At 48.1% G+C, this 27,789-nt stretch overlaps 1 protein-coding gene across 7 annotated transcripts in view; it reads right to left on the bottom strand.

Annotated features, from left to right (window-relative positions):
* Positions 1-5,407: 5,407 nt before the first annotated feature.
* IL15RA (interleukin 15 receptor subunit alpha) overlaps positions 5,408-27,789 on the bottom strand; it is a 37,034-nt gene continuing 14,652 nt past the window's right edge. Inside the window, exons 2-9 of one of the 7 annotated variants that reach the window (XM_023230561.3) lie at positions 25,851-25,898; positions 25,145-25,339; positions 22,664-22,762; positions 19,280-19,477; positions 18,672-18,704; positions 13,716-13,744; positions 9,381-9,456; positions 5,408-6,233 (exon numbers count right to left, since the gene is read on the bottom strand). In XM_023230561.3, coding sequence (XP_023086329.1) covers positions 9,418-9,456; positions 13,716-13,744; positions 18,672-18,704; positions 19,280-19,477; positions 22,664-22,762; positions 25,145-25,339; positions 25,851-25,898 — 641 coding nt within the window. In that variant the 3' untranslated portion in view covers positions 5,408-6,233; positions 9,381-9,417. The other 6 variants (XM_023230562.3, XM_023230558.2, XM_023230559.3 and 3 more) reach the window with 6 other exon arrangements.

Raw genomic sequence — 27,789 nt, 5'->3', positions numbered from 1 at the left:
TTTGTGTTGTTGTCTCCATCCCTCCCCCATTTAGAATGCTCCCTGCCCATTTATTGAAATTCCACCCATCCTTCCAGCTCACGTCCTGCATTCCTCAAGCCTCCAGGGCGTGGAGCCATTTCTGCCTTTACGGGGCTCGTGTCCCATTAGTGTGTGTGCTTGTGATTATCTACTAGCTTGTGGCATAAGGTTTTGTGTCGTGTTTGTTCTAGTATGCTTCTCTTTTTGACCAGGCTGTGAGCTTCTTAAGGATTAGTACCAGGCTTCACTGTCAGGATCTCTAGTGGCTAACGAGGGGAAAGACTGACGCCAGGGTCTCCTGTAACCCTCACGCCTCTGGGAAGGGAGTGCATGTGCTGTCATCCTCACTGCAAAGACGAGGCAATGTCAGTGCATGTAGTGCCTCCAAGTGACAGGGCCAGCAAAGGGTAGAATGGATGTTCGACACTCAGGCTTTTAAATTCTATCTTCTTTCCACTGTACAAAGATAGTATTTTGCAGATGCCACATGAATAGAGCAGATAATAAGTGTTATGAAGGCTCAGAGGCAAATGATTTTGTACAATTGAGTCATTAGCAGAGGCTCCGGGGCTGGGCACGGTGGCTCACGCCTGTAATCCCAGCACTTTGGGAGGCCAAGGCGGGTGGATCACTTGAGATCAGGAATTTGAGATCAGCCTGGACAACATGGTGAAGCCCTGTCTCTACTAAAAATGCAAAAATTAGACAGGCGTGGTGGCACGCACCTGTAGTCCCAGCTACTCAGGAAGCTCAGGCAGGAGAATTGCTTGAACTCGGGAGACAGAGGTTGCAGTGAGCCAAGATCGTGCCACTGCACTCCAACCTGGGCAACAGAGTGAGACTCTGTCTCAAAAAAAAAAAAAAAAAAAACCCAAAACTGAAAAAACAGAGGCTCCTGGAGAAGGTAAACTTGATCTGGTTCTGGAAGGTGAGTTGGGTGTAGGAGACTGTGAAGGAAGGACAGGGGCATTGGGCATTGGCTATGGGCTTGGCCTGTGAGGAGGCCGCAGGTAGGACGTGGGGGTGGAGGTGCTTGCAGCAGGGCCCAGCCCAGCCTTGGGAGCTGTTGTTCCCACTAAATGGGATGAATCCTGGGATCCTGAGGGTTTGATTTGGATTCTCGGCAAAGTTTTCTCCCCATGCGGAAGGGGCAGGGGGAGAAAATCGTCAGCAGAACAGACTTCCTTTTGCAAGATGACCCCTTGAGCAGGAGGAAATACTGCAGCATTGTCAGGCAGAACAGAGGGCTGCTTCTGAGGGCAAGGGAGGGTGGGGGATCCTATGAGTCCTCCAAATGTCCCCCTACGTTTTTAATCCAGTACAGGAACCTCACCCTTCTCCAATCAGTGCTCTCCCTTCCAGCTGGGAAACCTGCTGGGGCCATAGATTCAGCTAATGTTCTTCAACAACTTGACAGCTTAGACTCTTTTTTTTTTAGACAGTGTCTCCTCTGTCGTCTGGGCTGGAGTGCTATGGCATGATCTCGGTTCACTGCTACCTCCTGGGCTCATGCAATTCTCCCACCTCAGCCTCTTGAGTAGCTGGGACTACAGGCACATGCCACCACACCTGGATAGTTTTTGTGTTTTTTGTAGAGACAGGGTTTTCATCATGTCATTTGGGCTGGTCTTGAACTCCTGGACTCAAGCGATCCACCTGCCTTGGCCTCCCAAAGTGTTTGGATTACAGGCATGAACCACCGCACCCAGCCAAAGGCTCATACTCTTAAGATGGGTTTTCAGATATCCTGGCCTTGCATCTGTAAGGGATGAAATTCTGCATTGTTCTAGGAAGTCTTTAGGTTTCAGTCTGTGGCTTGAATTCAGACTTTAGAGATTTGAACTTCTTATTCTCTAAGTTTTTCAGTGCCATTAAAAGCAGTCACCCGCCTATGGCCTCAGATTTCTTGCATCCATACGATTTCAGGATGGGAGCAACAGAGTCTCCAAGAGCCGGGCTTGTAGCGGGCATGACATCCCAGGCACCTCCTGGCGAACTAATTACCTATTTTCCTGGGCTGCTCCATCCCTGTCTCTGCATATCATCAGAATATTTGCTCTTTTCTCTCCTCTCTAAGGCAGATAACCAACCGCAGACATTCCTTATCTCCCCTCTTTTCCATAATTTGCAATACCCACTCCTGGTACCGAATTTCGTATCAGCTAGGAACTTTTCAGTGACAAGTAATGAAAACCGAATCTGTTATAAAGAAAAAAAAATGTATTGGAAAGATACGAGGGGCTCATAGAGTCCCGGGAAATGGGAGGCTTAGGTCTGGAAAATGGTTAGGACCCAAAGCCGCCTGGAGAGCCCAGGAACAGGAGGCCCAGCAGCCGGTCAGTGCTTCTGAGGCCACTGCTGGGCACTGCCCTGTGAGCTCTGGGCTCTTCATTCTCTGTATTCAACAGCTTTGTGGTCTAGCTGAGAGGTCCTGGAGGCCACGCCCAGGCCAGGTGCCCACACACAGCGGGAGCAGGGAGAGGGGAGGTCAGCCCCTCTGTGTCAGTGGGTGATAAGGCACCCCAACAGGATAGAGGAGGCCCAGTGGAATTCTGCATTCCCATTCTTTCTCCTCCTTTGTGTGGAACATTTCTCCTTGGTGTTTTTTTTTTTTTTGAATTGTAGTCTCACTCTGTCACCCAGACTGGAGTGCAGGGGTGTGATCTCGGCTCACTGCAACCTCCACCCCCAGGGTTCAAGTGATTCTCCTGCCTCAGCCTCCCAAGTAGCTGGGATTACAGGTGCTCACGACCATGCCCGGCTAATTTTTGTGTTTTTAGTAGAGACGGGGTTTCACTATGTTGGCCAGGCTGGTCTTGAACTCCTGGGTTCAAGTGATCCACCTGCCTTGGTCTCCCAAAGTGCTGGGATTGCAGGCATGAGCCACCGTGCCCTGCCGTCCTTGGTGATTCTTTTAGTGCATTTTAGCCTTGTAATTGACAGAGAGCCTCGGGTATGTCACTTTCCTCTGTGAACTGCAAGTCAGGATGAGGGACGGAAGGTTTCAGGAGAGGAGAGGGTGTTTCATCCTGAATAGCTAAGAACAGCGCCACTAGAATGGGTGGATTTACAGTCACTGAGGGGAGTAAAGTGTCAACTAAACCCCCGGTAATATAGTGCCTAATATTCCCTAAAATATGCAGACATTGAGTTTAGATTAGTGCCCAGCAGTGTGAGGTGTGGGGGAGGCTGTGATTCGTGTCGGGCTGGTCCTGCCTCAAAGGGGCACAGCCCTGCGGTGAGGCAAACCCGCAGGACTCGGGGACTGCGCTCTGCGCTGTGCAATTCCAAGCCAGCAGGTGGCAGCCTCAGCCAAGAGGAAGAGGTCCTTGTGGCACACAGGGGTGGAAAGTCAGAAACAGGGGGGTCTTTCCCTGTGTCTTTTGGTCCCTGCTCTCCCACTTCCTAACGTCTGGAGGAGGGTTTAAACGGGGAAAGTCACACCACAAGATATATTTTAAAAAGTTAGACAGGCAGGAAGAAAATGGAAATCTGCAGCTATACAAGGGAATAAAGAACGTTGTAAATGGTTAAAAAAAATTAAAATGGAAAGGGGAAAATTAAGAGTCTTGTTTCTTGGTTAAAAAAAAAAAAATGAAAAGGGGAAAATTAAGAGTCTTATTTCTTGGCCAGGCGCGGTGGCTCAAGCCTGCAATCCCAGCACTTTGGGAGGCCAAGGCGGGTGGATCACCTGAGTTCGAGACCAGCCTGGTCAACATGGTGAAATGCTGTCTCCGCCAAAAATACAAAATTAGCCAGGTGTGGTGGTGCATGCTTGTAATCACAGCTACTTGGGAGGCTGAGGCAGGAGGATCACTTGAACCCAGGAGGTGGAGGTTGCAGTAAGCTGAGATCGCACCATTGCACTCCAGCCTGGACAGCAGAGCAAGACTCTGTCTCAAAAAAAAAGTCTTATTTCTTGATCAAGGAAAATCAAGGCAAAATATAAAAGGCGAAGAGCAATCCATTTTCTCCAAGGTAAACGTGCAGGGCAAGGAATGAGGGAAGAGTGGGAGATGTGAACCATTCAGATTTGTGGCAGCTGAAGACATGGGGACTGAAGGTCAGGTGTGGTGGCTCACGCCTGTAATCCCAGCACTTTGGGAGGCCGAGGCAGGCAGACTGCTTGGGCTCACAAGTTCGAGACCAGCCTGGCCATCATGGTGAAACCCCGGCTCTACTAAAAATACAAAAACTAGCCAGGCATGGTGGTGTGCGCCTGTAGTCCCAGCTACTCCAGAGGCTGAAGCATGAGAATTGCTTGCGGCGGAGATTGCGGTGAGCCAAGATTGCACCGCTGCACTCCAGCCTGGGCGACATAGTGAGACTATGTCCCCTCCCCCACAAAAAGAGAAGTCAGTGAAAAACGGCACCTTGAGAATGTCTGATGGTGTGTGGATTGGGCGCTATGCCCCTGCCCCATCCCCCAAATGCCCACAGTGGCTCCCTCCTCCCCTTGGCTGTACAAGGGGTAGTTGGTGGCTGGTTTTCAGCCAGGACTGCTCCCCTCCTACCCCACCTACACTCCCTATTACTTTTGTTTTTAAAAAAAAATTTGCCTGGGCGCCGCGGCTCACGCCTGTAATCCCAGTACTTTGGGAGGCTGAGGTGAGTGAATCACTTGAGATCAGGAGTTTGAGACCAGTCTGGCTAACATAGCAAAACCCTGTCTCTACTAAAAAAATATAAATATTAGCAGGTGTGGTGGTGCATGCCTGTCGTTCCAGCTACTTGGGAGGCTGAGGTAGGAGAATTGCTTGAACCTGGGAGGTGGAGGCAGCAGTGAGCTGAGATCTTGCCATTGCACTCCAGCCTGGGTGACAGAGCAACACTGTTTCAAGAAAAAAAAAATTTCTGTAGAGATGGGGTCTCACTATGTTGCCCAGGCTGTTCTTGAACTCCTGGGCTCAGTCAATCCTCCTGCCTTGGCCTCCCAGAGTGCTAGGATCACAGGTGTGAGTCACTGGGCCCAGTGTCCCAGCTCCTGCTCTGATCCAGCTCTAGCATTAACCGAGCTTCGTGGCTGTGGGCAGAACAACTTCTCCAGTCCTCAATTTTCTCATCTACAAAATGAGGAGGTGGGATTAGGCCCATGATTTTAGAAATAATGTCAAAAACAGCAAAGAAAGTAAGAGAAGAAGAAGGGAAGAAATGATGTGTAAACCATTGCTGAGCTGAGCCTGGACTTGCCACCGTGTGGATTAGATAATGCTGCTTCTCCTCACATGGAATTATGGGAAATTCCCCAAAACTGTGACCGGAGCCAGCTTTAGGCAAGGCTTTTTCTCCTTCTGGAAAGAACATCTGAACTCAGTCACCTCGGACTCTGCCTTCCTACTCTTTCTCCTTCTTTGTGTGGAACATTTCTCCTTCGTGATTCTTTTAGTGCATTTTAAAAATATTGAAAATAGACATTTTATTTTGTTTATACAAGGTACAATGTCAAAATACAAATCATATATAATGTGTAGATATAATAGACAAGGAAGTATAAATATAAACACATATATATGTAAAATGGCACTGAGTTGAGTTTTCTTCTTTGTGAATCCTTTGATGGAGAGGATTCGCTTGGCTCAGCATCTGTCCCACCTTTCCCGGGTCCCTGTCTGTGTGTGCAGAGCAGCTGGAGACAGGGTGGTTAGAAGCCCCCATGCTGGTGTCTTCTCTGTAGACACCTCCCATGCCAGGAGAAGCCTTGGAATTGACAGAGAGCTTCAGGTATGTCACTTTTCTCTGTGAACTGCAAGTCAGGATGAGGGACGGAAGGTTCGGGGCAGGGTTTTTATTTCATTACCACAAGTATTCCAGACAGTTCACACTGTAATAAAATAAAAACCTTGCCCAGAAGCCTTTGGTCTCTCCAGGGAAACTGGGCCCTGGATCCGAGGCAGGCCGGTGGTGCCCATGGGAATGCAGAGAACCTGCTTCCCCGCGCAGGAAGCGCCAACGCAGCAGTCCGTGAGATCCTGCTGGGACGTCTGAGAGGCCTGGTGGGCTTGCTCCTGGAGCCCACCTCCTTGCACCTCTTCTCCGTCATCTTTAGCTAAAGCAGATAGGCTCCTTCACTCCGGACGTAGCTGGGCTGGTTTCCCCAAGTTTCAGAGGTTGTGAGAGCAGTTTCCAAGTCTTCATCTCTGCTGCTGGTCTCCCCAGTCACCGGCAGAGCCTCCATGGCTTCCATTTCAACGCTGGCCGGTGGGGGAGTTTGCCTGCAAAGCAGGTGGTTCATAGGTTTTGAAAAGAGGGGGGGTTGCCCTCAAATCAACAGACGCTTCCCACTGAGCATGTCTAGCACTGGGGGATGGCAGGAGCAGACAGAGGCCCTGCCGCAGGAGTCAGACAGAGAGCACGTAGTCCTCAGAGATGGAGAGAACCTAGGATGCCTACCTCTCCAGAGAGTATTAAATCCTATCTAGGGGCCAGCTGTGGGGGCGCATGCCTGTAATCCCAGCACTTTAGGAGGTTGAGGTGGGAGGATCGCTTGAGCCCAGGAGTTGAAGACCAATCAGGGCATATATGATGAGAATAATAAATCCTCTCTAGGTATTTCCAACCTCCCCATCCACCTAAGATCCACCAAAAGCTGTTGGAGCAACTCACGCCACCCCGCGCTCACCCCACGCTTTGCCAGTCCTCTGCCAAAAAGCCGTTCAAATGGCAGGAATAAGAAAAGGAGAGAGTGACTGGGAGCCTGGCCAAACCAGACTTGATCATCTTGAAAAAAGTGATTTAATATTCATGAAGCTTTTAAAAACAGGTCTTAGCTCTTAGTATGTGTGAAATAAATAAAGAAATACATAAGTCAATCAGCTCCTGAATGACAAGCACAGGGGAGGCAGGACACTGGGTGCTGACGCCCTGGGCATCTGGCCGGCACCTTCTCCCGGGGCAGGTGAAACGTCCCTCTGGAGGAGCAGCAACTCTTCAGGCCATTTTAAGGTAAGCAGTGTGAGCTCCCTGGAGTGAGAGCTAAAATAAGGCAGGATGCGGGTCAATTCACTGAAAATAATTTGCTAACAGCCAATTGGTCAAATGGCAAATCTAATAACCCATTTGCAAAAAACAAGTTTATGGAAAGCATCAGTTCACCAAATGACCAAGTAATTTATCAAATTTATCAATTCTTCTTTCCTTCTTCTTTTTTTTTTTCTGAGACAGGGTCTCACTCTGTCTCCCAGGCTAGAGTGCAGTGGTGTGATGCCGGCTTGCTGCAACCTCTGCAGACAACCACGCCCAGCTAACTTTTTGTATTTTTTGTCAAGATCAGGTTTCACCATGTTGGCCAGGCTGGTTGCAAAAAAAGCGATCCATCCACTTCAGCCTCCCAAAGTGCTAGGATTACAGGTGTGAGCCACTATGCCCGACCATACCAATTCTTCCTAAAGATATGTTTATTTTACTTTTTGAGCTTTTTAAAAATGAAAAAATTTTTTTGTGTGTGAGGATGGGGTCTCACTATGTTGTCCAGGCTGGTCTCAAACTGCTGGGCTTAAGTAATCCTTCCACCTCAGCCTCCCAAAGTGCTGGGATTACAGGCATAAGCCACCATGCCCAACTGAAATATCTTCCATATAGCCAGTAAATATTGCTGTTTTCCTCTTATGAACATATTTATCGGCTGTATATACCAAATTTACAAATCCTTTTTAAGAATATATTTTAATGTAATATTCATAAAAAGGTGGTATATACATTTAAACATATATTCAGTGAATATATTTATTCATTATAACCTGTTAAAAATATAACTCCAGATTCAGCATTTTATATGGAAATTCTGTAGTTATTAATGATATTTTGAAAATTATTTTAAAAGTCATTTTCTGTTTTGTCAACATTTTTCATTTTTTGAATTCTTTGGACAAATTTTTGAGTAACATCAATGTTTGTTAATTTCTCAACTGTCTATGAGGTTTATGGCATTTTTATTGGTTGGGATGGTATTCACAGCTTTTGAAGAATTTTTTTTTTTTTTTTTTTTGTGAGAGGGAGTCTCGCTCTGTTGCTCAGGCTGGAGCGCAGTGGCGTGATCTTGGCTCACTGCAAGCTCCGCCTCCTGGGATCATGCCGTTCTCCTGCCTCAGTCTCCCAAGTAGCTGGGACTACCGGTGCCCGCCACCAGGCTTGGCTAATTTTTTGTGTATTTTTAGTAGAGACGGGGTTTCACCATGTTAGCCAGGATGGTCTCGATCTCCTGACCTCATGATCCACCCACCTCAGCCTCCCAAAGTGCTGGGATTACAGACGTGAGCCACCGCACCTGGACAGCTTTTGAAGATTTATGTGAAATTTTAGATACTGGTTTTCATTGTGACTTTATGATAGCATTTCATGGAATGTTCATTTTGTCAAAAGTAGGCTCAAAGGGTCACATAATTTTTATATTGATATCACATTTAGAAAAGAACGTTTTATAACTATTAATAGTAACTAAAAGTTTAGTTTGGACAAATCTGAACTCTATATCAGTATGGAATGCTGGAATACTGGTTACTAATTGATAGAAGCACAAAATTAAGGCCAGAATGCCATTTGAAGCTTTAATCAAAGAATAATAACACTGCCTAAAGATTAGGAAAATGAGAAAAATTTAAGAAGTCAGCAAGTGGCAGAAACGTTTTTTGCCAGAAATGCTGAGACACAGAATTTCAATGATCAGGAATACAAAATTAAGGCTAACATGAATGAGTATATTTATAAGAAGGCATATCCCTATTCAATGAGGACCTTCAAGAATATATTCACGGGGATATCGCAAGAAGAACGGATAGGACTGCATGCGTTGGCCACCCGGTGCACTTTCTCTGGCGTTTTCTCTGCCCATTTCTACTATGGGCAGGGGTAGGGGGCACTTGGGCTCGGGGCTAGCTCACTGCCCCTTGGCTCTGGCACTCGTTGGCCCCTACAGAAGGGGTGTGTGATAGCCAATGGCCAGGAAAGGGGTCCTTCTTGGGAGGGGGCATTCTGGAATCACTATGGTGCGGCTCTTTTCTTTTTCTTTTTTTTGAAACAAAGTCTTGCTCTGTTGCCCAGGCTGGAGTGCAGTGGCGCAATCTTGGCTCACTGCAACCTCTGCATCCCAGGTTCAAGCAATTCTCCTGCCTCAGCCTCCCAAGTAGCTGGGATTACAGGTGTGCACCACCACGCTTAGCTAATTTTTGTATTTTTAGTAGAGACAAGGTTTCACCACATTAGAAAGGCTGGTCTCAAACTCCTGACCTCAAGTGATCCACCCGCCTCAGCCTCCCAAAGTGCTGGGATTCCAGGCGTGAGCCACCGCGCCCCGCCAGGTGCAGCTCTTTTCTCTTGGGGAAATACTTCTTCCTCTTGCAGAGGGAGTATCCACTGCAACTCACCTTGACTTGATGTAGCATGCCAGGAGAGACACAGCGCTCAGTCCACACAGCAGGACGGTGGATGTGGAGATAGCCACTGAAAGAGAGGAGACCACGCTGAGACACCCAGGAGCACATTCATTGCTATGAATTGCAAATTCTTTACCACGGACGTTCTAACAGAGGGATCCAAGTGCCTCCCAACGAGGCTGCTGCTATGGACATTTCTTAAGGTCCATGCAATTCCCTCTATTCTATGTCTAGGCAAAAACACATTCTCTTTCCTGCTGAGGGTGCCAGCTCCCTGTCGTCCCACACCTCTGCTCCTCATCTTTGTCCTTCTCGGGCAGAGTGCCTGGGGTGATGGGGCAGGGACGGGGCAAGTCAGGAGGCAGCAGTAAGAGCCTCAAGGGCAAAGCCAGGAGTGGGATGAGGAGAGAGCGCTCCTGCTGCTAAAGCCAGGGTTGAGAAAGCAGACAGGGCTACCCCTCCTCTGCTGTCCCCAGTACAACGCCCCCTTTTCTTCAACTTCACGGGTTTAGAAACAATAGCACCTAGTGCCATTTTCCTTCCAATTGCATTTTTTTTTCACTTGCCATTTTTTTCTTTTCTTTTTTTGAGACAGGGTTTCCCTCTGTCACCCAGGCTGAAGTGCAGAGGCACTATCTCGGCTCATTGCAACCTCTGCCTCCTGGACTCAAGTGATTCTCCTGCCTCAGCCTTCTGAGTAGCTGGGATTACAGGCACACACCACTACACCTGGCTAATTTGTTGTATTTTCAGTAGAGACAGGGTTTCACCATGTTGGCCAGGCTAATCTCAAACGCCTGACCTCAATTGAACCACCTGCCTCAGCCTCCCAAAGTGCTGGGATTATGCAGGTGAGCCGCTGCATCCAGTCTACCTACAACTTTGTTTTATTTTTTTAGTTTTTATTTTTTGAGACGAAGTGTCACTCTGTTGCCCAAGCTGGAGTGCAGTGGTGTGATCTCGGCTCACTGCAACCTCCAGCTCTAGGTTCAAGCGATTCTCCTGCCTCAGCCTCCCGAGTAGCTGGGACTACAGGCACATGCCAGTATGCCTGGCTAATTTTTGTATTTTTAGTAGAGACGGGGTTTCACTATGTTGGGCAGGCTGGTCTTGAACTCCTGACCTTGTGATCCACCTGCCTCAGCCTCCCAAAGTGTTGGGATTACAGGCATGAACCACTGTGCCCAGCCAACTTTTTCTTTTCTTTCTTTTTTCTTTTTCTTTCTTTCTCTCTTTCTTTCTTTCTCTCTCTCTTTCTCTTCCTCTCTTCCTCTCTTTCTCTTTCTCTCTTTCTTTTTTGTTTTTGAGACGGAATCTCACTGTGTTGCCCAGACTGGAGTACAGTGGCTCGATGTTGGCTCACTGCAATCTCTCCCTCCCAGGTTTAAATGATTCTCCTGCCTCAGCCTCCCAAGTAGCTGGGATTTCAGGCACCTGCCACCACACCTAGCTAATTTTTGTATTTTTGGTAGAGACGGGGTTTTGCTATGTTGGCCAGGCTGGTCTCGAACTCCTGACCTCAGGCCCGCCTTGGCCTCCCAAAGCGCTGGGATTACAGGCGTGAGCCATGGATCCTGGCCACCTGCAGCTTTTGATGGCAGAGAAAGAGCAGTAAGGAGAAAGAAGAGGTCTTTTGAGAGATGTTACATATAAGAGGAGGTTAGGATTTGGGACCATTTTGAATGAGTTGAAACGAACAGCTTGGGGCACTGACAGGTGTCACCTGAAGTTTATCAGATAGCATAGGAAGAAGGGGGTCTTTCTGTGTGAGCTAGGGGGCTTAGTCAGAGGGCAGGGGAACAGAACTATTGTTAAAAACATTTGCAGGCCTGGTGCAGTGGCTCATTCCTGTAACCCCAGTGCTTTGGGAGGCTTAGTGGAGAGGAACGCTCGAGGCCAGGAGTTCAAGACCAGCCTAGGCAACATATCAAGACCCCCATCTCTACAAAAAATTAGCTGGGCATGATGGCACACACCTGTAGTCCAAGCTGTCTGGGAGACTAAGGTGGGAGAATTGTTTGAGCCCAGGAGTCTGGCGTTGCAGTAAGCTGTGATCACGCCACTGTACTCCAGCCTGGGCGACAGCAAGACTCTGTCTCTAAAGACAAAAACAAAAACAAACAAAATGCACGTGCAGGTTTGACCAATGAGCCTGACTATTGTGAATTTCCCTGAAAAAACATCACCCAGTGCTCTGCATGCAAGACGATGGCACTGAGATCTGGAGCAGTGGCTGTCGCTCACTGAAGACCATGGGCCGCACGTCTCATGGACCCTGGGGGCTTTGAGGGCCTTTGTTGCATGACCTCCAGGCCACGCCCATATACCAAAGTAAACCTCCCAGGGCTTGGCCTTCCAATACAACTCTACTGCAAAACATCTGAGTATACGGGTGTAGGGACACTCAGAGCCCTGTGGCTGGGAGTGTAAACTCATGCCATCTTTCCCAAGGGCAGTTGAGAAGCGCACACTCTTTGACTGTCTAGTTCGACTAGAATTTACTCTTAGGGAATAGACAAATACAGGGGTATTCACTCAAGTATCGTTTAAACTAATTTTCTTTCTTTTTTTTTTTTTTTTGAGATGGAGTCTTGCTCTGTCACCCAAGCTAGAGTGCAACGGCATGATCTTGGCTCACTTCAACCTCCGCCTTCCAGGTTCAAGTGATTTTCCTGCCTCAGCCTCCCGAGTAGCTGGGATTACAGGCACTCACCACCAAGCCCAGCTAATTTTTGTATTTTTAGTAGAGAAGAGGTTTCACCACGTCGGCCAGGCCGGTCTAAACTGCTGACTTCAAGAGATCCGCCCCCCTCGGCCTCCCAAAGTGCTGGGATTACAGGTGTGAGCCACCATGCCTGGCCTAAAATAATTTTCAAGACGTTAATCTGAATCTCTTATCGACAGACAATTAGTTTAATAAAATGTGGTATGCCCATATGATGGAATACTATTCAACTATTAAAAATTATAAAATAGATCTGCATTTATTAACATGGAAAGATGTCTGCAACATCTTAAGTGAAAAAGATATTGAGATAAAAATGAACCCGCAGGCTGGGCTCAGTGGCTCACACCTATAATCCCAGCACTTTGGAAGGCTGAGGCAGGTGAATCACCTGAGGTCAGGAGTTCTAGACCAGCCTGACCAATATGGTGAAACCGCATCGCTGCTAAAAATACAAAAATTAGCAGGGCATGGTGGCGTGCGCCTATAGTCCCAGCTACTTGGGAGGCTGAGACAGGTGAATTCCTTGGACTCGGGTGGTGGAGGTTGCAGTGAGCTGAGATTGCACACTGCACTCCAGCCTGGGTGACAGAGTAACAGTCCGTCTCGAAAAACAAACAAAACAAACAAACAAACAAACACAAAATACAACCCACAACTGGCTGAGTGCAGTGGTTCACACTTGTAATCCTAGCACTTTGGGAGACTGAGGTGGGCAGATCACCTGAGGTCAAGAGTTTGAGACTAGCCTGGCCAACATGATGAAACCCTGTCTCTTCTAAAAATACAAAAATTAGCTGGGCGTGGTGATGGGCGCCTGTAATTTCAGCTAGTTGTGGGGCTGAGGCAGGAGAATTGCTTGAACCCAGGAAGCGGAGGTTGCAGTGAGAGTCGTTACACTCCAGCCTGGGTAACAGAGAGAGAGACTCTGTCTCAAAAAACAAACAAACAAACAAAAACACCTACAATAATCTCCAACCAGCCATGTGCATGTCCATATGCACAGAAAAGTCTTGAAGAATATAAACAATGGTGGGATTCGAGATAATCTTTCTTTTTTTTAAAAAAGTCTGTTTTTTTCTCATATATTTGCAATGACACTGTAATCAGAATAAATAGTAAGATTGTAGAAACAAAATAAAACAACTTGTAAGTAAATAAAAAAGCATAGAAAAATTGTTACAAAAGAAGTAACAGAAAACATGAGAAATTAATGAAAGATGTTTTGAGTTTTCGGACTTAACATAAATCATTATTATGACTAAAAAAGGAAATCTGTCGTAGTGGAGATGCTGCATCTGACCACAAGCTCCGTCTTCGCGTTGGCTAGTGAGTTGGCGCACATTGACGGTGTTTTATTGGAAAAGGCAACATGACATAAACTGTGCTTCTACCTTCAGAAGATCCCTCCCCGTTTCTATTTAAGTGACAAGAAAATCTGCAGAATGAAACTCAAGAGAGAAGAGGGCTCCTGAACCAAGGATAAAACAAAGCAACTTGAACTCGGCGCCAGAACCTTGGCCTCTCCCTCAGTGACATCTGGGCAACTCCAGTGAAGACATGGAAACCAGAATCACTAAGGCAGTGAATTAACAGCTTACCTGCCAAGCTCTCCACCTTTTATTGTTTCCTGAGGTTGTGTGGATTGGAGGAAAAGAAAGAGAAAGAGATTTGGTGAAACAGAGGAGGAGCAAGGAGGAAGGAGAGAGGGGCAAGGTGATTACTGCAGAGGAGGCCATGAAAACCACGTCTCCCCACCAGCCCCCACCTTCAGCCTGTGTGCAGATTGGGTCCAGGACAGAGAAGGCAGCTGAGACAGCCGGGGGCCGGTGTCTGGCATGGATGATGAAAATGTCCTCTGGGCATATGCAGGGAATAGCCGCTCCTCAGCAACACCCTGACCAATTAGGCCAATCACTGGGTGTTAATACCAGTGTGTCACTGTGGCCAGAGCTCCCGAGTGCCTGCATTGGATGAAGGTGATTTTGAGGGAAGAGCGTCAACTCAAGTACTCTGAGCAGCGCAGCCGTCTGGTCCTGTCCTCTCTCTTTCCTTCCTTCCTTCCTTCCTTCCTTCCTTCCTTCCTTCCTTCCTTCCTTCCTTCCTTCCTTCCTTCCTTTCCTTTCTCTTTCTTTCTTTCTTTCTTTCTCTCTCTTTCTCTTTTTCTTCTTTCTCTTTTTCTTTCTTTCTCCTCCCTCCCTTCTTCCTTCTTTTCTTCCTCTTCTTCTTTCTTTCACTTTCTTTTCTTTCTTTCTTTCCTTGTTTTCTTTTCTTTTCTTTCTTTCTTTCTTTTTTTTTTTGACAGGATCTCACTCTGTAGCCCAGACTGGAGTGCAGTGGCACCATCACAGCTCACTATATCCTCAAACTCCTGGGCTCAAGCGAGCCTGTTACCTCAGCCTCCCAAGTAGCTTGGACCACAAGTATACACCACTACACTTGGATAATTTTTTTATTTTCATTTTTTGTAGAGACAAGGTCTCACTATGTTGACCAAGCTGGTCTCTCAAATTCCTGGGCTCACGCAAGCCTCCCGCCTTGGCCTCCCAAAGTGTTAGGATTACAGGTGTGAGCCGCCATGCTTGGCCTAGTGGTTTCTTTTCTATCTCTATTGCACTAAGCATGTAGTAGGTGTTGGGTTCACAGTAGATAGTCAATAAATACTTGATTGATCAAATTAAGCTTTTAAAGTTCTATAAATTGAAGTAAATTTAAAGTGACATTTGCTTTTTAATGAGGAATCTGCATTTCATAATAGCTTAGGACCATTCCTGACACAGAACAGAAACTCAGTTTACATTGAATGGATGAATGATAAAACATAGAGGCAGCTCCTGTCAAAGGCGGAGCACATCAACTGCAGCAAATTCATTTCAGCCATGAAAGCCCAGAGGCATATTGCCATCCTGAGAAGTAAGTCCTCACACCTGGCATACTAAATCAACATGGTGGTGTAAGCGCTGGCATCGTGGCACACTGGCCTTTTAGTTTACAATCAAGAGTCCTCAAGAACAGCTTCATCAGGGATGGGAGACCAGATATTGGAATAATTGTAGAAAGTTATTGATAAAAAGGGCTGCCAACAGGAATCAACTCAAATGCCCATCAATGACAGACTGGATAAAGAAAATGTGGTACATATACACCATGGAACACTATGCAGCCATAAAAAGGAGTGAGATCATGTCCTTTTCAGGGACATGGATGGAGCTGGAAGCCATCATCCTCAGCAAACTAACACAGGAACAGAAAACCAAACACCACGTGTTTTCACTCATAAGTGGGAGCTGAACAGTGAGAACACATGGACACAGGGAGGGGAACATCACACACTGGGGCCTGTGGGGAGAGGCAGATGGAGGGAGAACATCAGGAAGAAAAGCTAATACATGTGGGGTTTAATACCTAGGTGATGGGTTGATAGGTGCAGCAAACCACCATGGCACACATTTACCTATGTAACAAGCCTGCATGTCCTGCACATGTATCCTGGAACTTAAGGTAAAATTAAATTAAATGATAAAAAAAAGGGCTGCTAAGTAAGCCAGTAGATATTTAAGACAATGAAACTATGAACCGTATTTCTTAAATATTTATTAAAATGTTGAAGCCCTCAAATTCACTCATTCATTTGCTTACTCGTTCGATATTTATTTAGCATCTACTATTTAGCATTTACTGTTGAATTAAAAAGAGCAAAAGCGTAGAGCTAATCATTTATATAACTTATTTTAAAAAGCAAATTATGATATTGGTAGTATCAATGGATTGATTGAAACGTCAGTTAATTTACTGAGCGACCACTGTGGTAAAGCATTGTTAATACTTTCTTATGAAGACAGGCTCAACTGATGGCTTATTCATGCAGAAGTAGCAACATCCACTGATGTTCAAGGAACCAGTGAGTAGATCTGCCACACATAACTTGTGCTCCTGGATCTCAGGGTGGCTGATCCAACATCAAACACCTGAAGATTTTTTGTGTGTGGCGTCTCTGTATTTCCACAGTTCCTTGCACAGAATTATCTTTGTCCATTGTAGGCATTTGGTTAATGTTTATTACATTTCAGAATTTGGGAGAAAGTTTGTGTGTGTGTGTGTGTGTGTGTGTGTGTGTGTGTGTGTGTGTGTGTCTCGCTCTGTCTCTCAGGCTGGAGTGCAGTGGCGTAATCTTGGCTCACTGAAACCTCTGCCTCCTCGGTTCAAACAATCTCTTGCCTCAGCCTGCCAAGGAGCTGGGATTACAGGCACACACCACCATGCTGGGCTAATTTTTGTATTGTTAGTAGAGACAGGGTTTCACCATGTTGGCCAGGCTGGTCTCGAACTCCTGGCCTCAAGTGATGTGCCCACCTTGGCCTCCCAAAGTGCTGGGATTACAGGCTTGAGCCACCGCGCCCGGCCCCGGCTGCTTTTTTAATCTAATAAAAGTCATGAACTGGAAAAGGCAGATTATAGATTATAGCCCATCATCAAATAGTTGTTGGAAAATCTATATAGAAAAAATGACCCCTGAACTTTACACGTAGGATTTTATCCTACAGATATTCTTGCACCTATGGATTTTCAATTAGTGGCTGTTTGTAAGATAACCACAGAATGTAGCAATCACATGTCCAGATAGGGGGTTGGCTAAATTCATGGTGGGAATTCCATACAACGGAATGTTCTGTAATTGTTAAAAATGATGAGATGGTTTTTGTGTCCTGATATGGGGGGATCTACAAGGTATGCCAGCAAGTAGAAACAAACGTGGTACTGAACAGAAGAAATGAAGCAACTGTCCAGCATTCCTTATCCTCTATGTGTTTATTTGTACAGTCTCTCTGGAAGGATGCCTGGAAATCTGGTAGCAAGTGTTGCTTCCTTCCTACAAGGGGTTTTTTGAGTTAGAAATGGGATTTACTTTTCGTCTTTTTTCTGAGACAGGGCCTTATTCTGTTGCCCAGGCCAGAGTGCAGAGGCATGACCACAGCTCACTGCAACCTCTGCCTTCTGGGCTCCAGCAATTCTCCCACCTCAGCCTCCCAAGTAGCTGGGACTACAGGCACGTGCCACCACGCCCGGCTAATTTTTTGTGTTTTTAGTAAAGATGGGGTTTCACCATGTTAGCCAGGCTGGTCTTGGACTCCTGGCCTCCAGCGATCAGCCCGCCTTGGCCTCCCAAAGTGCTGGGGTTATAGGTGTGAGCGACCTCGCCCAGCCTGATTGGTTTTTAAACTATTCTAATCAATTAACTGCTAAAATGTCCAAAGTCACTTGATGTTTTCCCAGATGACGTTTGATGCAGGTAAAAATGAGACCACAAAAATATGAGTCATTCTCTAGCAGGAAAATTTATAAACAGAAGATTAAAATAATTTTTGCCCATATCAAATTACAGTTGGGTTTTTTGTTACTTTGGAAGCTTGTCAGCCTGGAGCATGACTTGCTTTCTTCTCATTACTTGCGTTCTTCCTCCCTGCCTGCTTCCCTTCTTCTTCCTGTCCTCCCCTCCTCTCTCAGCTCTCCTCCCCTCCTTTCAGCTTTTTCTTTTGGTCTTGCAAACGCTTTCCCCTTTTCCTCCTTATCGTCACCTGCACACTCTCTTTTCTATTCTCCTAGCCTTAGCATTGCATGTGTCTTCTATAAGGAGGAGTGGTTTTTGGTTTCATTTTGTGTTGTTAACTTTTTTCCTTTTTCTTTCTTTTTTTTTTTTAGACGGAGTCTCGCTCTGTCGCCCAGGCTGGAGTGCAGTGGCGCGATCTCGGCTCACTGCAAGCTCCGCCTCCCAGGTTCACGCCATTCTCCTGCCTCAGCCTCCCGAGTCGCTGGGACTACAAGCGCCTGACACCACGCCCGGCTAAGTTTTTGTATTTTTAGTAGAGAGGGGGTTTCACAGTGTTAGCCAGGATGGTCTCGATCTCCTGACCTCGTGATCCACCCACCTCGGCCTCCCAAAGTGCTGGAATTACAGGCGTGAGCCACCGCGCCTGGCCTTTTTTTTTTTTTTTTAATAGAGATGGGGTCTTGCTATGTTGACCAGGCTGGCCTCAAATTCTGGCCTCAAGTGATCCTCCCACTTCGGCCTCTCAAAGTGCTGGGATTACAGATGTGAGCCACCATGTCTGGCCAAGAGGAGTGTTTTATACTGAAAATGTGGACAGCTTCTCTGTTAAGTGCACGGTGAGGGATCGGCAGCTTCTGGCAGAGATGCTGTAATGTCAGTGCTGGTATTGGCACCTGTGGCTTTGGATGCTCCGTGCGAGGGAGGTGGATCCTGCTGTGTAGAGCTGTGAAGAACTGACCTTGAGCCCTTTTGTGGGGTGCCAACACTCTGGGTTCAACTCCAGTAGCCTGATAGCTAGAAGCTACCAATATTTAGAAAAACAGGCACATCAAACAGAGAATTCCATAAAGCAGCTATTGTTTAACTTATTATGTGATGGAGGCCTTCTAAGTGTGGAAGGGACCGGTGTCAGGATTGTGATGGGTGGCAGGCCTGGGCCAGGACCACCCAGCACCTGGGACTGCGGTCACCCTCATGATAAACATACTGCACAAAGGGACACACTTACCAGTGGTGACGCTGTGGCCCTGTGGATACACACCTGCGGAAAACAGAGGACAGCATCACGGCTCGAGTCCTAGAGGTCCTAGATCCTCATGAAGCAGGAGAAACTCTGCACAGCTCGGCTCCCATCTTAGCACCCTCGGAGACTCGTGGCTGGCATAACCAGACTCGTTTTAGCAAAGAACAAGCAGAGTAGCTCACTGAGGTGCTGGCCACACTTAAGAATCAGATAAGCTTTAGAGAAGCTCCACATTACCCACAGCTCCTCCATTCCACAGATCCCCAGACTGCAGGCAGCTTCCACCACCTCCTACTGCGGGAGGGCGCAGATGCTACTCAGAGTCTCAGCGCAGGCTCTGCTGTGCGGGTGATAAGGCTGGCCCTGTCACATCTTGGCGGGTGGGCTGTTTTTCTCGTTGCCCCAGCCACAGAGAAAGCCATGGAGAAAGAGGCCAGGCCAGGAGGCTGTGGCTGGTGGTCGGGGGCAGCAGGCTACCCAGTGAATCCCGACTTTGGGTTGATGGTATAAAGCTGCCTTGTGCTGGATCTCAGCCCCGATCTCAGAAGCAATAGTGAGAAATGGACCTCTCCTGGGGCAAAGCGAGTGCTAACCTGGCGGCTGGTGGGAGGCGGATGCTGTGAGTTCCCAGGTCTTGGCTGTTGTCTGAGAGGGGCCGTGGGAGGACTCATGACTGCCTATCTCTGTGGTTCCTGTGGAAGGTGATGTGGAAGGCACCAGCCGGGAGCTCGGGACAATAGCTGCTGTTGTGGCCGCTGTGGTGTTTGAGCTGGGAGATGAAGCTGCGGGCTCTGTAGGAGAGGCCAAGGCAGGGAGAGCATCAATGTGCAGACTCCCCTCCACTCAGCTGCAGCACGGGGTGATGTGGGCACTGCCGTAGTGAGTCACCCTGGCCAGCCCTCCCTCTCCCACAGCAAACTGCTCCTTAAGAGGGTGACATAGCTGTTCCTCTGGAAGGGCCATAGGACCTGAGAAAACACTAAAGAACATGGCTACTATCACAGCACGTGTAAAGAAAAGATCAGCCAGACACAGCGGGTCATGCCTATAATCCCAACACTTTGGGATGCTGAGGTGCAAGGATCGCTTGAGTCCAGGAGTTTGAGACCAGCCTGGGCAACATAACAAGACCCTATTTCTTTTCTTTCTTTTTTTTGAGATGGAATCTCACTCTGTCACCAAGGCTGGAGTGCAGTGGCATGATCTCAGCTCACTGCAACCACTGCCTTCTGGGTTCAAGCAATTCTCCCTGTCTCAGCCTCCCGAGTAGCTGGGATTACAGGCGCATACCACCATGCCTGGCTAATTTTTGGATTTTTAGTAGAGATGAGGTTTTGCCATGTTGACCAGGCTGGTCTCAAACTCCTGACCTTAGGTGATCCACCCACCTCGGCCTCCCAAAGTGCTGGGATTACAGGCGAGAGCCACTGTGCCCTGCTGCAAGACCCTGTTTCTACAAAAATAAGAATAAAAATAAATTATCCAGGTGTGGTGGGCATGTGCCTATAGTTCCAGCTATCTGAGAGGCTGAGGCAAGAGAATCACTTTAGCCTAGGAGTTTCAGACTGCAGTGACCTATAATTGAGCCACTGTACTCTAGCCTGGAGGACAGAGTGAGACCCCTGTCGCTTAAAAAAAAAAAGGTGGGGAGGGCAGGGGGTAGGTGGGAAGAAAAGAAAAGGTGTTAAAGATCTGAGTCGTTCAGCTTGTTTACTAGAGAAGGCAGGGCCAACTTGGAGGCTCAGCTGAAAGCAGGTGAAGCTGCGTTGGCCGAGGATGCTCGGAGCGGCTGAATGTGAAACATGTGAAGCCTGGGCTCTGCCGAACTCTCCGGGCTGTGTTGGAGGAAAGCATCCTGATGAGCTCGCTGTCAGGAACAGAGACTGCCTTGGCTTCAGAGTCTTTCCTGTCTTCTTTGTCCTTTCCTGGAAGGTGGCTGCCCCCGCAGTGTAAAGGTACTGTTCCCTCTCCATGAAAAACGTGTCTTCCGTTGTGACAGCTACGGAATTTAGGAAATGTGCGGCCAAGCGCTGTGGCTCTCTGGATGCACTGTTGTTGCTGCGTTCCCGTGGTCTCCCAGCCACACAGGTCATGAGAAGTCCTCACATCCCCTTAATCCTTTGTCACCACCTCGCATACAACTTGCCCTACCCTCACTGCCAACGCTCCAGGGCTCCCTGCAGACCGGGTGCACCACGGCGTCCTCAGCCAAGTGCCCACAGTCGTGCCAGCACAGGTCAAAGGCTGCTGTCACATCAGAGCTTCTGACTGCACAGTGTGTCTTGACAATGGCCATCGGACCAGGCATTTGGGATGTGAAAGTGGGGATGGGAGAGGCTTACTTGATCATTCTCCTCCTTGGGTTAACAAGGTGTGACTCAGATCAAAGGGGTTGTAGAATTACCTCAAGTTTAAATGGAGCCAGCCCCTCAACCCCTTCCTCCCTGTGCAGGTGACTCACTAGGAGGGAACCTTGTTCAGCTGTTTCTTCCTCCCTTAAGCTGCAGGCTGCAGCCTTGGCCACTTAAGAACCACCTGGGGGCCGGGTACAGTGGCTCACACCTGTAATCAGCACTTTGGGAGACTGAGGCTTGCGGATCACCTGAGGTCAGGAGTTTGAGACTAGACTGACCAACATGGTGAAACCCTGTCTCCACTAAAAATACAAAAATTAGCTGGGCGTGGTGGTGCACACCTATAATCCCAGCTACTCAGGAGGCTAAGGCAGGAAAATCCCTTGAAACTGGGAGGCAGAGGTTACAGCGAGCCAAGATTTCATCTCTGCCCTCCAGACTGGGCAATAAAGCAAGTCCCCATCCCAAAAAAAAAAAAAAAAAAAAAAAAGATCCACCTGGGGCTGGAGAGCAGTGATTTCCAGCTTGCGCCCAGGCCAACGGGAGCGCTCAGATGTCAGTGTGTATCCACAGCTGACAACCGACACTCCGCAAAGGATGGCTGCATTTTGTAGTATGAATGACAACAGACAGGCTCAACCCTGGGGGCAAAGGAGTAGGCAGGGGCCAGGGAAAGCCACAGGCTGGACGATGCGACACTAAAGCCAAGAGTGAACTGTAACATGAAGGTATCATAGCATGCAGGGCCGAGGATCCCAAGAAAGCATCCAAGATTTCAAATTTTCTGAACACTGAGAAAGTGCTGAGGAAATCGGTCCTGACAATCTCCAAAGACTCTGTTGAAGCCCGGGACGCTGGCAGCTTCAGGCAATGCCTCTACAATGGAGCAGTCACCGTGATGTGCTGGTGTTTAGGTCTGGTCGGGGCGGGGGGGCAGCTCTCCACGGATCTCTGATGTTTCTGCACATCCTGTAGACACGGCAGCTGACTGCCCTTTCTCTAGACCATCCTCTCAAGGTGCTTCTATAGCAAGTGCCTTGGAAGATAGGGACATGGTCTCCCCTGGAGCAGAGAGCGGGCATGATTACTGCCCATGACAAAACGCTTGGGTCTCCGAAGCCCGGGGCTTCGTCTCCCACAGTGCAGCCCGCTGAGTGGACAGGCATCTGTTGAGGCCCAGCTGTGCTGTCCCTGCTGACTAGGGGACGAGGGAATTGATGCAAACATGCCGAAGCTCCCGCTGCTTGCTGGCCTCCCATCCTGGAGTGCCCTCGCTTCTGCCAGCACCCATCAAAATGTTGAGGGCTGACACACATGCAACCTCCAACCTCAGTCTACTTTCGGTTCTTGAAGATAAGTGTCTACAACTAAATATGATATGACATATTAGTGAGTTTTAAACCACTATTAATTCTGCACATATAACACCTGGATATCAAGCAACCTTGATTTGAAAAAGAAAGTTAAGCTGGACGTTCTTATTCTTGATTGAATAAGACATTTGTGCTATTGCCTAAGTCTGCAGTGGCACACCATGGAGGTCCATGAGTCTGCAGCTTGGTGATGGGGGCTTTGGGTGTTGGGAGGGAATAAATGTCCTCAAGAAGTTTCTGACCTTCCTACCTTTTCCAGAAGGGGAGAGGCTCTCTGGCTGTGGGGTCACCCCTGCCGTCGTTACTGTGAAGGGTGGCGCTGGCCTTTGGCGAGCCAGGAGAGGGTCTCCTAGAGAAAGGATAACCACATGGCACTTATGATCCTGAGCCTGGAACCTGGGCTAGCCTCAGAACTGGATACAAATAAAATATATTAACAGGAACTTACAATGGAGGCGTCAGGCTTCCTGGGACATGTTAAAAGCATGAAAAACAATGTTTCTTCACCCAAATGCAAAGACAGACTGCAAACTATTTTTCTTGCATTTTCAAAAAGACTGCACAAGTTAAATATCAAATTTATTTTGGCTGAGATGATATTAATGATATCCATTTTATAATAATGGCTATTCTCGGCAAAATAAATGATCACTCAATAGATTCTATTTTGTTTGTTTGAGACAGGGTCTTGCTCTGTTGCCCAAGTTGGAGTACAGTGGTGTGATCACAACTTACTGCAGCCTCGACCTCCCGGGCTCAAGAGATCCTCCTGCCTCAGTCTCCTGAGTAGCTGGGACTACATGTACGTGCCTCAATGCCCAGGTAATTTTTATTTTTTTATTTTTAAAATTTTTTTGGTAGAGACAGGGTCTTGTTGTGTTGCTGAGGCTGGTCTTCAACTCTTGGTCTCAAGCAATCCCTCCCACCTTGGCCTCCCAAAGTGCTGGGATTACAGGTGTGAGCCACCATATCTGGCTTTCATTTCGCTTGTTTAGCAGGAAAAAAAAATCATTCAAAGCACAAGAGGTTGGGAAGCATAACAGAGGGAGTCGTGAGTGATCAGAATGCGGAAGGATCCTTTGGGCTAGGTGAAACCTAAAAATGCATCCAGTCTTTGGGCTCTAAAATCCTGATTCTGGGTTCTCTTCTTTCCTCTCCTATCCTGACCCTGTTTGGAGCCCACAGCTCTTCTCCATCCCAGATTCATTTGCCCAAAGGACGTGGAGCATTGAGGAGCGCTGACTTCCCCCGCAGTGAGAAAGCCCTGATTTTACCTCGGGCTTACAGGTTCCAGGGAGTCCCAGGACTGGCAGGTTAAGACCCACCATGGTTCCCACAGATCCTGCTCTCCCCGCCACGCTCGGCTTTCTCATTCACTCACTGATGCCACAGGGTGCTGTGTCCCCAGCGAGCGGTTTCTCAGAACAAGTGGGAGTCTTCCTCCCTGGCTTCCCCCTGCTGCCTGTGGGACTCGCTCTGTTCTAGGGGAGGAGGCTGAGCCTGCACTACCAAGCCAGTGGCAATGTTCAGCGCCTCTCGGAGCTCCCCTCTGTCCCCGACTGCAGAGGGTGTGAGCGATGGGGTCGCTCCATGCAGGGGCGCCCTCATCCCTGCCCCAGAGACGAGCTGGGGAAGGAGAGAAACCTGCACTCAACACTTGTTAAATGGGAATTCTCTTGGAAGCCCCTGGGTTAATTTTTTATTTTTTCCGAAGGGAGGAAGATGGGGGCAGAAGCGGGCCTGAGTGTTCCAGAAACAGCCCCAAGTGGCTCCCACCCCAGGAGGTTTGGCCGCTTCTGGGATGTTTATCCAGGTGCAGAGAGTTAAAAAAAAGTCGATTCTTGTCACCTTCCCTCCCTCCTGCTGGACACCATGCACAGCTGACTGAGCAAAGGGCAGCCCTGCTCCAGGGCCTGCACCCATCCCCGGGCCTGGGTAATGAGCGAGGAGCAGTGATGGCTTCCAGCATCCACCTTCTCATGAGAAATCCCAAAATTTCGCACACTAGTGTGCTTGTGAGTGCCCACCCAGCTCTGCAGCCAAATTGTCTTGCCAGCATCATCTCAAATCAAAGCACTACATGTAATAAGAGTTAACATTTACCAGGGTTCACGCCAACCTCCCACAGCCCGCAGTGTGGATATCAAGTCCATTTTCCAGATGACCAGCCAGAGTGCCAGAACGTCACAAGAGCCGCCCAAGGCCTCCTGGATGGTAGGCGGCAAAGCCAGGATTTAAACCCAGAATTCTGTGACCCCAGCACCTGTGTATTTCCAACGTCAGGAGCTGTTGCTGAGGATCCCACTGGTGTCTTTTTTTTTTTTTTGAGATGGAGTCTTGCTGTGTCGCCCAGACTGGAGTGCAGTGGTGTGATCTCGGCTCACTGCAACCTCTACCTCCCGGGTTCAAGCAATTCTCCTGTCTCAGCCTCCCGAGTAGCTGGGATTACAAGCGCATGCCACCATGCCCGGCTAATTTTTGTATTTTTAATAGAGATGGGGTTTCACCATGTTGGCCAGGCTGATCTGGAACTCCTGACCTCCAGTGATCCTCCCACCTCGGCCTTCCAAAGTGCTGGGATTACAGGTGTGAGCCACCATGTCCGGCCCCCACTGGTGTCTTTAGCCTCAGACCTCAGCATAGATCCCTTGCCCCCTGGGATGGTATCTTCTCTCTGTGCAGCCTTGGCGGGTTGGGGAGGGAGGAGGGTGGGGTGGCGTGGGCTACTCACTAATGCATTTGAGACTGGGGGTTGTCCAGTGGGCGATGTTCGTGGCCTTGTTCAGCACGCACTCAGTCAGGCTGGACGTGCCGGCTTTACGCTTGAAACCAGAGTTACAAATGTACCGCTCCCTGGAGTACAAGCTGTAGCTCTTGACCCGGATGTCTGCGTGTTCCACGGACACTGGGGGAGGGCACGTGATGCCTGCAAAAGTGCAGAGGACAGGGGAGGGTGAAGAGGTTTCCACTTGTAAGACGCGTTCTCCAGGCACACACGGCGGTCGTCAGTAACTTTAGGGCTCGGTCCAGCTTATCCTAGGGGTGCCTTAGGAAAAGCCCCAGGTGCCAGGCACATGGAGGATGTGCAGGAAGGGCATCCGTCACCCAGAAGCCTTCCCAGAGCCTCGCCTGAAGTGCCAGTCAGTCAGCAAAACTAGAGATGGGGACGTGGGGAGAGGGTCATCAATGACACGCCCTCTCCCTTCATTTCCCACCCCTCTCCAAGCCCTCAGTATCTCTCAAAAGTCTTCATCACTCTCCACTGTGGACATAGCCTCCAATTCTCACTGAACGACAGCAACTGCCTCCAGATAGGCCCCCTGCAGGCTCTCCCACAGGCCTCTGCGGCCAGCATCACCTTTAGAAATGCATCTTTGAGCCTGGCCAACATGGTGAAATCCCATCTTTACTAAAAATACAAAAAATTAGCCGCGCACCTGTAATCCCAGCTACTGGGGAGGCTGAGGCAGGAGAATTGCTTGAACCTGGGAGACAGAGGTTGCAGTGAGCCCAGATCAAGCCATTGCACTCTAGCCTGGGCGGCAGAGCGAGATCCTGTCTCAAAAGAAAAGAAAAGAAAAGAAATGCATCTTTGACAACTTCACTCTTCCCTGACCACCCAGTGCTCTTAGAATAAAAACAAATCTTTATGAAGTCTTCAGGGCTCGGCCAGCCCCTCTAGCTCTCTTTCCCCAGCCCTAATGGTCTTGGGCTCCCCTTGCACCACTCACCGTGCTACCCACCTCTTCCCAAGCACAACCCACCGTGGCACTCTGTCTCCCACCACCTTTCCTAGCTCACTGAAACACCGCCTCCTAAAGTCCCTCTCCCTGAGTACACAAGGGCCTGGGCTGAGTTCTTTCTCCCTTAGTCTCTTCCACAGTTTGTATTGGAGATGTTGAGATTACGTAATTCACGTGCATCCCACTGTGTGTACTCTGAGCCAGATGAGGGTAGGGCCACATCTGTTTTGCTAACACTGTGATCCTGAGCCCAGCACTGTACCTGGAACTAGTAGGTGCTCAAGAAATCTTTGTTGGAAGAACGAATGGATGAACTCTGTTCCTCAACCACAGTCTTCAGCCTGACTTTCTCATAGAAGTGAGTTCAATTTATTTCATTTCTACCTTTGTAACCAGTTTATCTCATTATCCTCTCTTTTTCAGAAGAAACCAGAAGCAAGATGAATTGCTCCAGACGGCTTTACTTTTGTGACAGGTGGAATTGGACTCAGATTCCAAACTTCAGCTACACATCCGGCAATGGTGCAGGAGCTCAATTGTGTGGAAATGAGGGGTTTTACGAGTCCACATCTAAGGGGATTGGCCTCAGAAGCAAAGAAAAGATGAAATGTGTGTCACTTCCATTTCCATTCTGGGGACACTGTATTCTCTAATGGCTTTTAGTTGTTGTTGACAATTATTTATTAACAACTATTGATATTTCTTTGTCCTTAAAAAATTCCTTTCCTATGTAACAGCACATAACATGAATGTTAAAGACAATCTGACTTGAGTGAGCTGTAGGAGAACTTCAGGCTTTTTTCCTACATTATGTAACAACAACAACAATGAAACCTGTAAAAAAGAAAGGTTGACTTGTTTTCCAGTAGGCAAAAATGAATGAGGTTGGTGTTATTGATCATGTACCTGATATAAAGATCTGTGGATCCCAGGAAAGAATCTGTTCAAGGCCTTAATGACAGTTAACATAAAATCCCCTTTGGCACCAATTTTGTAGACTGTGGTTCTATAAAGAAACTCCAAAAGGATCATCCTTAGTTCTTAAAAGGCAAGGTTGCAGCTAATGTATTACTCTACCATGATTTCTCCAAGCCAATACGGTTGGTTTTTCCTTGTTTAAGATGAGGTCTTGTCCAATGCCAGAAAGATTTTTTTTTATAAGATAAAGTCTCACGCTGTCCCTGGAGGTGGAGTGCAGTGGTGTGACTGTAGCTCACCACAGCCTCAACCTCCCAGGCTCAAGCAATCCTCCCACCTCAGACTCCTGAGGAGCTGGGACCACAGGCATGCACCACCATGCTCGGCTAATTTGTTTTTTTGTTTGTTTGTTTTGTAGAAATGGGGGTCTCTCTATATTGCCCAGGCTGGTCTTGAACTCCTGGAGTCAAGCGATCCTGCTGCCTGGCCTCAAAAACTGCTAGGATTACAGGCGTGAGCCATCATGCCTGGCCTGAACGATTCAATTGTGGCTAAATTTAAAAAGCAAGGTTTTTCTTTAGGCACTTTAAATAACTAAGATTTTCTTTTTACTATTTTTCTTATGAATGAATCACATTATTAGGTTTTCTTGTGCATCGAAAAGATGAGTAAGAAATGGTTTGGGTGTGGAGGGGCTGAGGGTGGGCAGTGCTGG

This window comes from Piliocolobus tephrosceles, chromosome 9 (assembly GCF_002776525.5).
Source record: "Piliocolobus tephrosceles isolate RC106 chromosome 9, ASM277652v3, whole genome shotgun sequence".
Taxonomy (NCBI): Eukaryota; Metazoa; Chordata; class Mammalia; order Primates; family Cercopithecidae; genus Piliocolobus; species Piliocolobus tephrosceles.
This window is presented reverse-complemented; position numbering and strand designations above follow the sequence as displayed.